This window comes from Scylla paramamosain, chromosome 22, assembly GCF_035594125.1.
Source record: "Scylla paramamosain isolate STU-SP2022 chromosome 22, ASM3559412v1, whole genome shotgun sequence".
NCBI lineage: Eukaryota > Metazoa > Arthropoda > Malacostraca > Decapoda > Portunidae > Scylla > Scylla paramamosain.
The window spans coordinates 9,383,416-9,398,000 of record NC_087172.1 but is presented as its reverse complement, the minus strand read 5'-3'; the positions used below and the strand labels follow the sequence as shown (position 1 = coordinate 9,398,000).

Here is a 14,585-nt window from a genome sequence, read left to right as displayed (position 1 = left end):
GGTAGAGGGGCCAGTAAGGACAAAACATGAGGACTGTACAGAAGAGCCAGACAAAAGGATTCCATGACCAAATGCAGTTCAAGAGTGGGAGCATTGGGAAGATGCAGGATACTGGCTTTGAGATGAAGGTTTTCATAGAAACGTCGAAGCAGTATGACATACTGTGGAGTTCAATTTCTATTGTTTATTGCAGGAATAGGGAGAGCTGAGGCTGCATGCGGACCTAATGAATTTGCATGTGCCTCCCATGATCAGTGCATCCCTGACGACTATGTGTGTGATGAGATTGAGGACTGTGATGATAACTCAGATGAGGAACCCACCATTGATGATTGTCAGGTAAGTTCTTTGAATGGAGCAGAAGGAAAGAATGATAACGTTCCTAGGCACATACTTTTTTTTTAATGGATAGTTTATCACACGAGATAATAAAAGGTAGTGTATACTTTGTTGTTGTCCTCAATGAAAACTCATGTTCAGACTTATTTTCTTAAACATAAATAAATTAGTAAATTATTCTATTTTGCAATTGTTAAGAAATTTTCATGAGCAACTAAATTAATAATAGTTTTCCTGTGTTTAAATGAAGAGTCAAGTAAACATTTAGCATAGATCTACGCCATTAAATTTTGTAGGATTCTAATTAAAAATATTTAGTATGGAATTTCAATTTACATTGACATTTATGTCTTCATTTATAAATTATAAATGAAAACAAGTTAGTAAACTCCTCATTCAATTGGATTATGTCAACTTAGATAAAAATTTAAGAATTGTAATAGCGAATGAAGATATGAATGTGGAGGATGTGTTTAGGTCTTACAGGCATGTTTGCTCCTCAGGCGTATTTAGGAAGGCAAGAAGAGGTGGAATCAAGTTTCACTGCAGTCTCCCATGATGACGAGGATGATGATGAACGTGAGTCCTTGTCTTTTTTTTCTTCTTTATTCGCAGTGAGAAAGATATTTCACGGCTTAAGTACATTTTGTTGTTAATTTTTTTTTTTTTTTGTGTGTGGTGGTGGGTTTAGAGGTGATCTTGATGCTAATATAAGAATGTCACCAGATACAATCAGTAGTAGTGTTAGTGACGGTAAAAATGTTTGAAACTGATGCTTATCATTGCAGCAATTACGGTGAAAATTTGTTATATAAGAATGTCATCAGATATACTCAGTAGTGGTAGTGACGGTAGAAATGATTGAAAATGATGCTTATCATAGTAGTAATTACAGTAAAAAAATTGTTATATATATATATATATATATATATATATATATATATATATATATATATATATATATATATATATATATATATATATATATATATATATATATATATATATATATATATATATACAGTAAAATCCCTCTTATCCGGCATCAACGGAACCGCCGACATGCCAGATACTTGAATAGAAGTGAAATTATGTCCACAATCACCACCCTACACTAACGCATCTTACCATAACAAAGATCAGCTGATCTTAATCAGCAGCTGATCTGATCAGCTGCTTAAGTGTAAGCACAACACGCTTCCTCTTTTCTACAACTTTAGGCATGATGAAGGTGTCAGGCAATAAACAATGCACACGCGGCACTGAGTCACTGAGTAAACACAGTGCAGTGGGCCGCGGGTGGCGCGAAGCAGTGTGCTCTGGTGGCGAGGGGACAAAGTACGAGTATGTCTTGCGCGGGAATTTTAACCAATTTTATGAGTACACATTGATTTTTCATTAATTTTAAGGCTCGGGGAAAAATGTGCTGGATACCTGAAGCTGCCGGATACTCGAATGCCGGATGAGAGGGATTTTACTATATATATATATATATATATATATATATATATATATATATATATATATATATATATATATATATATATATATATATATATATATATATATATATATATATATATATATTGCTACAACCACAATTCCTAACCCCTTTACTAAGCTGCTGCACCTGGCTAGCTTCACTGACCCACATTTTACATGGACTTAGTGCAGGCTTCACAGACAGGTGTACAGGGTCCCTTATAACTCCTGCATCCTATTCACCAGGTCACACTAAATTGAGGTCGCCAGACTGTTTTACCGACCCACAGACAAGGAAAATACTCCAAACAACACTTAACACCCCAGCTGCAGAAGAATCGGCAACCACTTCTAGGAAAAAAACAGTTAACATACAATAACACGTATGTGGTTCAGGTACAATATCCTGTTGGGCCTCCACCCACTGTGAGAGTCCTCCCACTGCCCAACAGAGTGTTATAGCGTCAAGCTGAGAAGTATCATTTACTGCCTCCTGGGCCACAGGCCTTGTCAGGACCTGAATAGCTAATTACTTAGGTCTTCTGCAGCTGAACTGCATTAGCCCACAGTAGCATTTAAGACAAAAAGGGTCACTAACAAAAGACACCAGAAACTATAGCAAAAAGAGTGCCCACAAACACACAGGAGGGTCAGTTACAGCTAACTGTGCCAGCTTAACCTGTACTCTCACACAGGCAAGGATTTACTTTCCTGGGTATAGTGTGTAATTCACTACTACCGTTACTGGCAGACTACAATGGAGACTCCTAGTCTATATAAGTAGGCTGGGGTGTACAGCCGGTAATGACTCACTTATCCCCTAAAGGCAACTGACCCAGCTAATTATTATCCCGCCTTAATCTCCTTCAAATATTAGAGCACGTAGCATTATGTCTCCTCCTTCCAACTGCTGGGTAGTGATTGCACAGGAAAGCGCTACAACCTCCTTCCCATGCTGCTGCTAAGGGGAGTGCGTAGAAGGAAAGAAATGTGGGGGTGCGACACACACATATACAGACACCCACATTCACTCCCCTCGCAGTCTTTACTTGAATAAAACATTTTAATTCTAAAAATTCTACTGATTAAACTAGGGGTGCTAGATGAATACTGATTACTTCATTGTCAAGGGCATCTCCTCTGCTTGAAACTATGTGAGACTCAAACTGACTGAACAAAGGGAAACATGGTAAATTAATCGGGGAAGGAGAGTGTCTGGGCGCGGAAATTCTTATGGTATGTTAATGGCGGCAGGCGGCCACTCTTAATCATACATTTGGCGATCGTACCCTCTCTCTCTCTCTCTCTCTCTCTCTCTCTCTCTCTCTCTCTCTCTCTCTCTCTCTCTCTCTCTCTCTCTCTCTCCTCGTTTATCTTTTCTCCTTCATCATTCTTACTTTCTTCATTTTATTTTGCTTTATCTCGCTGTAAATTACATGCCTCCTCATAAACAAAAACTTTCGGAAGATATACAAAAACTTACAAAAATTTTAGGAACACACAAGTAGTCAGGGACATCATCAGACTCAAACAAGGGGTGCATACTTATCACAAAATATCAAAGGCTACTATAGCACTTACATAAATAATTATTACACAACTAGAAATAATAGGGCTCCCACTAGGTCCTTCAACTCGAACTGCCATTTCTTCTTTCTGCTCTTTCTACTCCTCCTCCCAGACCTGTCTCTGGGACTACACCAGGACCTATGATCTTCACGGCTCCATTGGTGTGCAAGCTTTCTCATGCAGGACATTTATTCATCTCTCCTCCAGCAGCTATGGCTGCTCCAACGTCTGCTATGACTCTGGAATTCTTTTCTCCTCCATCTCCGTCGTCTCCTTTGTTCTCTGCCTTCACTACTTCTCCGCCAGCTCTCACCTTTCCTCCTCTGTTCACTACACACTCTCCTCCATCTGTCCCACTCTCCTCCCGCTGGCTCACTTCTGGCTCTATGAAGCCTCAATGCCACAACCATAAAACTCATAAAACAAAATTGCCACTTCTTTGGTAAAACTCAGATACGCCCTTGGGCCACATCCTCCCTGGTGTGACATCACCAAGCCTACGTCTCACTGTCAGGCACAGCGACACTATTACACCTCATTCTTCACGCTGGTCCCTCGATGACACAGGCATCGCCACAGCGAGCTAACGGCTGCTCCTTTCCAGGACACAGCACACCCATACCCACACACGGAGCCAAACAAACACATGTGGCCGTCACAAAACAACAATCTCCGACTCCAACATGAGCCCAGCCAACGTGCAACTGGGCCAGCAACTGCTCTTATGTGCAAACTTCTCTCATCATCCCCTATACCTTGTCACTTCGAGGAAGCTGACATCCATCAATACATAGTACACTTTTCAGGCTCAGCACCTGACAAGTACTAACATCCTGGCCATACAAAGCCCCCGGCAACACTGAGTGTGCTTCCTGAGCGGCAAGCAACACACTATCACCAACAGCTTTACATAGCGTTGCCTCTCGACGCGGCGTCGTAACACTCGCGTCAAATACATCATAACAACTTGCCCCAGAAGGAGGAATTGGGCGAACAACATTACAAACAATACCCACACTAGGGGAAACAACACCGGCCATAACACGACAGAGAGGGGCGCCGGACATGAGGTCATCAGGCTTGCCAGCCTGACCCGCACGGTTACACCCAACAAATGTGGCCACACCCAACCACCAAAGCAGCGCCAAACGCTTTCGAGTCAATCTGACTCCATAACTGCCATGCACCAGGCCGCTATGTGCTTCTAGCACCTGTGCCTTCTTAATTGCGAATGGCACATCAAAATGGAGCAACAAACCTGTCCTCTCTCTGCCAGCTATTCACAATAGTGTTGCTCTCAACACACGCTGCCTGACCCTCTACTTCCTTGCCATCCATTCCTGCCTTGGCAAGTAGTGGAGCAGCACGCATATGAGGGACAAAACCATCCTTAACTACACTGACAGTTGTTGCAGCAGCTGCCAGCACGGATGGCTTACCATGTGAGCAAACACCCACCGTGTCTGGTCCCCGGCAGAGGAGCAGCTTGCTCCCCACCTCCGGTGCACCCCAAAGTTGAGAAAACTTCCACCTCTCCAGCAGAGCTAGGAGTCTCCCCGCCCTCGGCAGCGATCCCTGACACACCAGACACAACTAGCTAGGGACCAGACTGAGTACCAGCGCCCACAGCCTCAACACCAGGTGACAACATTCTCCGAGTGCCACCTCCGAGAGGCTCTGCAGGGTGAGGCAAGCCATCAAAGACACAACCTAAACTCATCACTCCAGTCTCACCCACAGCAACACTCTCACCAGAATCAGGTGCTTCTTGCGGTGGCTCTGCACTTTTGCGGTCAGCCCCAGCACACTGTCTCAAAGACGAGTCTGACTTTGACTCATCAAAACCCTAGCCAGCAACGGGACAGGCCTCTGGGCACTCTGCCCCCATTGCAGCATCAAGACAAACACTCCTATTGCGGTGGTCCTGCAGTCGACCCCAGGAATCACAGATCTCGCAGGCACCCAACCCCGGTGTGCTCGCCTCACATTAGGGCGAATAGCAACTGAATCAGCTCTCTCAACAACTTCCACATCTGGGACGGTGTCCGCGGATGGGAGCTGCACCCAGACTTTTCCACGTGCCAGGTCATTCCCTAGAAGGACATCAACACCTGACACTGGCAGGTCCTCTGCTAATGCCACCCGCGGTTTCGTGGTCACTAACGGGGATGACAGCCTAATCTTCGCCGTAGCGAAGTTCTCTGTGGCGTCAACTCGCCTCCCACTTACATTCCTGCTCAGCGACTGCTGTGCTGCTGTGTCCCTCTAAACTGTAACAGGATACATAATCCCATCAATCTCAACAGTGCCCTTACATAAAAATGCACGACACCAGTCCAACTCAGAACTCACAGGGGACGGTGAGGTAGCAACAGATGAGAGGGCAGCCACATCGGCCTTTCCACCCTTGCGACTAAACACAGCCCCGATTTCATTTCCCTACTGGTCCTGACCCTGGAGCACAATCAAGGTCACCGGCAATGGCAGATACTAACCTAGGGCAACTGTACTTAAAATGCCCAGTGTTCTTGCAATAATGACACATGGGCTGCATACTACACTTGGGAGTGCTGCGTTGCATGCTCCCAGTCTGTCTCTGTCATGGGCTGGGTGGAGACTTGTTACCAATAGGGCTAACTTGCCCTGACTTGTTACTGGAGCCACTACTCTAACGTGGACTCTCAGACAAACTGGCGCCGGCCGCGCCACCAAACACATCACCAGCCCCACCAGATGTACAACCAATCCACCAGAGCACATGCTGGTGCGCCAACACGTGGTCATCTGCCCACGTTGCTGCCTCCTTCAAGGTTTTAAACCTCTTCTCACGGAGCGGCGGTACTAACTCCTTCTCGGCCACATCAATAAACTGCTCCATTATCATGAGTTCCTTTTAACTCACGGTAGGAGGTCGCTAGCAATCCACTTTTAAAATGTCTTCTCCAGATAACGAGCACACTCAGGATACAAGTTACTGGGCCTTTTCTTCCCTCCGTGGAACTGCAGCCTATACGCCTCTGGCCGCAGCTCATACGCTCTCAGTATGTCAGCCTTAAACTCCTCATAATCCTCCAAATCCTCGACTGACATCCTATCATACATCTCCAAGGCCTTACCCTTCAACATATTGTCAACTAGGCCAACCCATCTCTCCTGAGGCCAATCAAATTTTCAGGCTTTCTTCTCAAATCTAAACTATTCGGTTACCTTTTTCTCATCGAACTCAGGAATCAACTTCAAACTCCTCATCATCTGGTTTTCTACTGCATCCTCCTTCACTCCTCCTCACCTCAAGCTATGAGGCGAATTAACTTCTATTCGAGTCTTCTCCAACTCAAACATCCTATTCTTTTCAGCCTTCTCCCTCTCATACATCTTCGCCTCCTTCTCGGCTTTAAGTAACCTTAATTCCTTCTTCTCGGCCTCGGGCTTCCTGGCTTCTCTAGCCTCCTCAGTCTTCAATCTCATTTCCTCAGCTTCAGCTTCCAATTGGAGCTTTCTTAATTCTCTCTCCCTCTCGGCCTCAGGTTCCATTCTCCTCATCTCCAATTTAAATCTCATCTCAGACATGCCTTCGGTGTGGGAGAAGCCACCAACGTTGCGGGCAGGGTTAACACGTACATGGACGCCATGTGTGAGATTAAGTGTCCTCACACAGAAATGGGCCAAATCTACACTGCTGCTCCCAGCAGAGGCAGGGGACTCAGGTCACGAGTCACCCCAACTACCAACCCTGCGCTCCATAATTTACTCTAAATGTGGGCACACAAAACAATGAAACAAACAACAAACCGTCTTTCCCACATGGCCACGAAGCTCCCAGCTATATGGGCGAGGGCGCTAATTTCTGTTACAACCACAATTCCCAGTTCCTTCACCAAGCTGCCACACCTGGCCTAGCTTCACTGAGCCACCTCTTATGTGGACTCAGTGTAGGGCTCACAGACAGGTGTACAGGGTCCCTTGTGACTCCTGCATCCCATTCACAACAGTCATAACACCAGGTCACACTAAGCTGAGGTTGCCAGACTATTTTACTGACTACAGACAAGGAAAATACTTCAAACAACACTTAACTCCCACAGCTGTGAGACAATCGACAACCACATCTAGGAAAAAGAAAACAAAACAGTTAATATACAATAGCACCTTAAACTCGAAGTATAATACCCCACTGGGCTTCCATCCACCATGATATTTCTCCCACTGCCCAACAGTGTTAGAGCCTCAAGCCGAGTAGTATCATTTACTGCCTCCTGAGCGACAGGCCTTGTCAGGACCTGAGGAGGGAGTAAAGTTTGCTATGCAGCTAATTACATAGGTTCTCTGTAGCTGAACTGCATCAGCACACAGTAGCATTTAAGACAAACAGTGTCACTAACAAGAGACACCAGAAACTACAGCAAAAAGAATGCCCACAAACACACAGGAGGGTCAGTCACTGCTCACTGCGCCAGCTCAACCTGGACACTTACACAGGCAAGGAGTCACATCTCTGGGTATAATGTGTAATTCACAGCTACCCTTACTGCAGACTACTATGGACACTCCTTGTCTATATAAGTAGGCCAGGGCGTACAGCCAGTAATGACTCACTTATCCCCTTAAGGCAACTAACATGGCTTACTATTATCCTGCCATAGTTTCCTTCAAATACTAGAGCATGTCTTAGTTTGTCTTCTCCTTCCAACTGCTGAGTAGAGACTGGGTGGGAAAGCGCTACAACCACTTTCTCGTGCTGCTGCTAAAGGGAGGGGGTAGAAGGAAAGAAAGGGGAGGGGGTGCGACACACACACACACACACACACACACACACACACACACACATACAGACATGCGCCCATACCTGCTCCCTGCATGGTCTTTACTTGAAATAAAAAAAAATATTTCCATAAAGTCTACTGATTAAACTAGCGAAGTTAGATGAATACTGATTACTTCATGGTCAAGGGCAATTCTTCTGCTGTAGACTATGTGAGACTCAAACTGACTAAAAAAAGGGAAATAGGGGAAATTAATCAGGGAAGGAGAATCTCTGGCCACGGAAATTCTTATGGTTAGTTTAATGGCAGAGAGCGGGCACTCTTACTCATACATCTGGTGATCGTACCTGACCTCTCTCTCTCTCTCTCTCTCTCTCTCTCTCTCTCTCTCTCTCTCTCTCTCTCTCTCTCTCTCTCTCTCTCTTATCATTTTAATAATATTATTAATATTATCTTTTCTCTTTCATCATTCTTACTTTCTTCATTTTATGTTGCTTTATCTTGTTGTACATTACAATATATATATATATATATATATATATATATATATATATATATATATATATATATATATATATATATATATATATATATATATATATATATATATATATATATATATATATATATATATATAGGGTGTATCGCAAGTTTTTGCAAATACTGAAGGAGGTCAAAGAAAATGTAATTTTAAGTAGAAAATGTTCTATACACATATGCACTTTAAGGCTTTCTGTGTGTAGCTATGAGGTGATGGGCAGACGGTTGTATTGTCACTGCCTCGGTGAAACTTGCTCAAATTACGAACGGTTTTATCATATTTTTTTGCAGGCTCTGAAATATTACAGTACCTTGTAACAAGACAAACAGTATTAAAAAGCATGTAATTTACTGATAAGCATTACATGACAACATTATTGTGGTGATTAAAAGTAGTCCTGTAAAATGCTACGTGACATCATCAAAGCGAGGGAGGACAGGGGAGCGAGTCCAAGCGAATTGAAAACAGCTGAGTGATGATGCCATATAGAATTTTACAGGAATACTTTTAATCACCACAATAATGTTGTGTTATGCTTATCGGTAAATTGCAACATCATTTGTCTTGTTATAAGATACTTCTTCGCAATGATGTTTTCCATGCCCTCGCCGTTCAGGGTTCTGTCCTGTCACCCACTCTCTTCTTATTATTCATTAATGATCTTCTAAACCAAACTTCTTGTCCTATCCATTCCTACGCTGATGATACCACCCTGCACTTTTCCACGTTTTTTCATAGACGTCCAACCCTTCAGGAGGTACGGCGAGGGCATGGAAAACATCATTGCGAAGAATTTTAATAGGTAGCATTAAGTAGTCAGAGGGTAGAGGAGAGGGAGGAACAAGCCCAGAATCGTCCAAGGTAGAGTTTTTAGCAAAGGTTTGAGCAAGAAGTCCAGCTTTAGAAATAGATGTGATAGCAGTGGTGCCATCTGGTTGAAACAGAGGAGGGAAAGAAGAAGAAGCAAAGTTATTGGAGATATTTTTGGCTAGATGCCAAAAGTCACGAGGGGAGTTAGATCTTGAAAGGTTTTGACACTTTCTGTTAATGAAGGAGTTTTTGGCAAGTTGGAGAACAGACTTGGCATGGTTCCGGGCAGAAATATAAAGTGCGTGAGGTTCTGGTGATGGAAGGCTTAAGTACTTTTTGTGGGCCACCTCTCTATCATGTATAGCACGAGAACAAGCTGTGTTAAACCAAGGTTTAGAAGGTTTAGGCTGAGAAAAAGAGTGAGGAATGTACGCTTCCATGCCAGACACTATCACCTCTGTTATGCGCTCAGCACACAAAGACGGGTGTCTGACACAGAAGCAGTAGTCATTCCAAGGAAAATCAGCAAAATACTTCCTCAGGTCCCACCAACTAGCAGAGGCAAAATGCCAGAGGCACCTTCGCTTAGGGGGATCCTGAGGAGGGATTGGAGCGATAGGACAAGATACAGATATGAGATTGTGATCGGAGGAGCCCAACGGAGAAGGGATGGTGACAGCATAAGCAGAAGGATTAGAGGCCAGGAAAAGGTCAAGAATGTTGGGCGTATCTCCAAGACGGTCAGGAATACGAGTAGGGTGTTGCACCAATTGCTCTAGGTCGTGGAGGATAGCAAAGTTGAAGGCTAGTTCACCAGGATGGTCAGTGAAGGGAGAGGAAAGCCAAAGCTGGTGGTGAACATTGAAGTTTCCAAGAATGGAGATCTCTGCAAAAGGGAAGAGGGTCAGAATGTGCTCCACTTTGGAAGTTAAATAGTCAAAGAATTTCTTATAGTTAGAGGAGTTAGGTGAGAGGTATACAGCACAGATAAATTTAGTATGAGAGTGACTCTGTAGTCGTAGCCATATGATGGAAAACTCGGAAGATTCAAGAGCGTGGGCAGGAGAGCAGGTTAAATCATTGCGCACATAAACGCAGCATCCAACTTTGGATCGAAAATGAGGATAGAGAAAGTAGGAGGGAATAGAAAAGGGGGTACTGTCAGTTGCCTCAGACACCTGAGTTTTAGTGAGGAAAAGAAAATGAGGTTTAGAAGAGGAGAGGTGGTATTCAACAGAATGAAAATTTGATCTTAGACCGCGAATGTTGCAGAAGTTAATGAAGAAAAAGTTGAGGGGGGTGTCAAGACACTTAGGGTCGTCGACAGAAAGGCAGTCCGACCTTGGGACATTTATGGTCCCCTCCCCAGATGGGGACTCCGAGGCTGGTGTAGGAGTCGCCTTGATGATTTTAAAATTTTTGAGTGAAGGGTGTGTGTGTTATTAGGTGCTTGTAGTTTTGTGTGGAGGAAGAGAGTTGTCTTTAGAGGGCAGGCTGTAACTGCCCCCTTGTGTTGTGAGACACAAAGGGAAACGTTCAGTGAGGTCACAACTGGGTTTAATGATAAGTTCACAGCAGCCCCTGAACAGTGCTTTAGACCTCACTGGGAGTAATTATCGTTTCGCCAGGTGTCTACTGCCTCCTCCTAATATATATATATATATATATATATATATATATATATATATATATATATATATATATATATATATATATATATATATATATATATATATATATATATATATATATATATATATATATATATATATATATATATATATATATATATATATATATATATATATATATATATATATATATATATATATATATATATATATATATATATATATATATATATATATATATATATATATATATATATATATATATATATATATATATATATATATATAAACAATGTTCCGAGACACAGTAGAGGTGAATAGGGAAAACATCCAGAGTTCTTTCATTTCTTCACTTTATTACTTGCAACGTTTTCCTTGTGTGAAGGGGAAACGTTGCAATTAACAACGTAAAGAAAAGAAAGAACTCTGGATGATTTCTGTTCACCTCTACTATATATATATATATATATATATATATATATATATATATATATATATATATATATATATATATATATATATATATATATATATATATATATATATATATATATATATATATATACGAGTATATATATATATATATCGCATATTAGAAAGTTCACAGCATCCGTGATCTGGTAAGAAACCTTTCTAATGCTTGAGACTTCATAGGAAATACTTACCGTTTCGGCAAATGTCTACTGCCTCCTCCACAAAATCTAGAATATTATTCTCCTTTGTGAGTTCCAAAATTACCTGCCTTATAAAATTGTCCTGAATTACATTTAGAAAGTCCTCAGCTTCACTGCTGCCCACCATCAGGCTCTAGTCAATGTTCCTAAAAATAAAACTCTCTCATGCACATATCTGATTGTACTTCGCTGCTCTATTACCTGCCATATTGAATTGCAAGCTTCTTTTGTAGTATTTGGTAGTTTGTGCACCTTCCTTGATACCAACCCATATTGACTCTGTTTTGTTATATACGTATTTTTATGTTACTGTTAACATAATATTACAATGTGTCTCTAACATAAAGCGGTACTCCATCTCCTCTTTTTTTTTCCTGGTCCTTGTAAAATAATGTACGAGTATAACCATTTATCTGAACCTCTGAATGAAATACTTTCCCTGACATATCTGATAAAGTTTCTGTTATTACAATAACAAGTTTTCTACACCTCCCATTCCTCTAAGCAGGCCTAATAACATTTTTCAACCTTTTCATCATTCCTTCTAAAAAAAAAAAAAAATACGCGCTGGAGTTGTAGTTTCCTCTCGCTCGAGTGTTTCGGCGAAAACCCGAACACAATGGCGTGATGAATGCACTAGGTATATGACGAATAGTGACCAGATTTTTAGAGAAGAGGAGAATGAGAAGCTGACAGATATTACCATAACTAAGGAGATAATGGAACAGGGGACAGATAGGTTAAAAAGTTCAAGACACCAGGACCAGATGAAATATATCCCGGAGTACTTAAGGAATACAGAGAAGTTATTAGTGAACCGTTAGTTTCTGTCTTTAGAAAATCACTTGAGTCAAGTGAGGTACCAGTAATGTGGAGGCAGGCTAATGTAGTACCCATCTTTAAGAAAGGAGATAAAACTTTAACGTCTAATCATAGACCTGTCAGCTTAACTTCTGTTGTAGATAAAATAATGGAGTCAATAATAGCGAAGAACATTAGGGAGCATTTAGACAAACATAACTTGATAAATCAGTCGCAGCAGTAGATAATGGTGATAGTTATGACATCTTATATCTGGACTTTAGTAAAGCATTTAACAAGGTACCCCATCAGAGGCTCCTGAGAAAGGTTAGAGCACACGGGATAAATGGGAAGGTGTTAGGCTGGATAAGGTCATGTCTAAGCGACAGGCGACAGAGAGTTATGATAAACGGTTTTAAATCCGAGTGGGATCATGTAATTAGTGGGGTGCATAGGGATCAGTATTAGAGCCATTGTTGTTTTTAATATATATCAATGACTTGGATAGTTGAATTAGCAGTGATGTTAGTAAATTTGCGGATGACACGGAGATAGGTAGATTAATTAGGTCAGAATCGGATGCCATCGCCTTACAGGCAGATTTGGATAGGATGAACGAATGGATAGACAGATGGCAAAATGCAGTTTAATATCAACAAATGCAAAGTACTTAGCGTAGGTAAAGGAAACCCATCAAGTAGGTTCACAGTAAACAAGGAAGCTCTGGTAGGTTCAAGGTACGAAAAAGATTTAGGAGGTACAGTTGGCTCTGAACTCCGTCTAAGAAAGCAATGCAAAGAGGCCAGAAGCAAGATAAATATGGTATAAGGATTTGTTTTTAGGAGTGTTAAATGTAGAAGGCCCGAAATAATATTAAAGTTATATTTGGCGCTGGTCAGACCTCATCTAGACTACGCTGTGCAGTTCTGGTCCACATATTATTGGAAGAATATAAGTCTATTAGAGTCAGTACAAAGGAGAATGACTAAAAGGATACAGGGGATGAGGAGTATTCCTTACGAAGCGAGACTGAAGCTGTTAAATTTACATTCTTTAGAGAGACGTAGGTTAAGAGGGGACCTGACAGAAGTCTTTTAGTGGTATAAGGGTTACAACAAGGGGGACAAAAGCAAAATTCTTAGGATCAGCAACCAGGATAGAACAAGAAGTAATTCGTTCAAGCTTGAAAAAAAATTAAGTTTAAAAAAGAGATAGGAAGGATTTGGTTCTCAAATAGAGTGGTAAATGAATGGAACGGACTCAGTAATCAAGTTGTTAATGCTAAGTCATTGGGGAGCTTTAAGAGAAGATTAGACAGATTTATGGATAGGGCTGATAGGTGGAAATAGGTAGGAATATTTCATACAGGGACTGCCACATGTAGGCCTGATGGCTTCTTGCAGCTTCTCTTATTTTTTTATGTTCTTATGTTCTTATATCATCATTGTTTACATCATGATTATAATGTCATTATTATTGCTACGTTGTTATTGTTGTTGTTGTTGATGATTATTATTTTGTTCTTGATGATGATGCTATTGTAATAGTAGTAGTAGCAGTAATAGTAATAGTAGTAGTAGTAGTAGTAGTAGTAGTACTAGTAGTAGTAGTAGTAGTAGCAGCAGTAGTAGTAGTAGTAGTAGTAGTAGTAGGAGTAGTAGTAGTAGTAGTAGTAATAGCAGCAGCAGCAGCAGTAGCAGTAGTAGTAGTAGTAGTAATAGTAGTAGTAGTAGTAGTAGTAGTAGTAGTAGCAGTAGTAGCTGTTGTCATTGTTGTTGTTGTTGTTGCTGTTGTTGTTATTAATGATGATGTTGTTGTTGTTGTTATTGTTGTTATTGTTGTTGTTGTTGTTGTTGTTGTTGTTATTGTTGTTGTTGATGTTGTTGTTGTTGATACTGATAATGGTGCTGTTGGTATTGATGATGATGATGTTGTTGTTGTTGTTGTTGTTGTTGTTATTGTTGTTGTTGTTGTT

At 41.4% G+C, this 14,585-nt stretch overlaps 1 protein-coding gene across 2 annotated transcripts in view; it reads left to right on the top strand.

The window, feature by feature from the left end:
• Positions 1 to 14,585, top strand: part of LOC135111515 (uncharacterized) — a 716,663-nt gene that overhangs the window by 20,244 nt on the left and 681,834 nt on the right. For both annotated transcript variants that reach the window (XM_064024883.1, XM_064024882.1), the window contains exons 2-3: positions 194 to 339; positions 843 to 918. In XM_064024883.1, the coding sequence (XP_063880953.1) occupies positions 194 to 339; positions 843 to 918 (222 nt within the window). The remainder of the gene's footprint in view (positions 1 to 193; positions 340 to 842; positions 919 to 14,585) is intronic.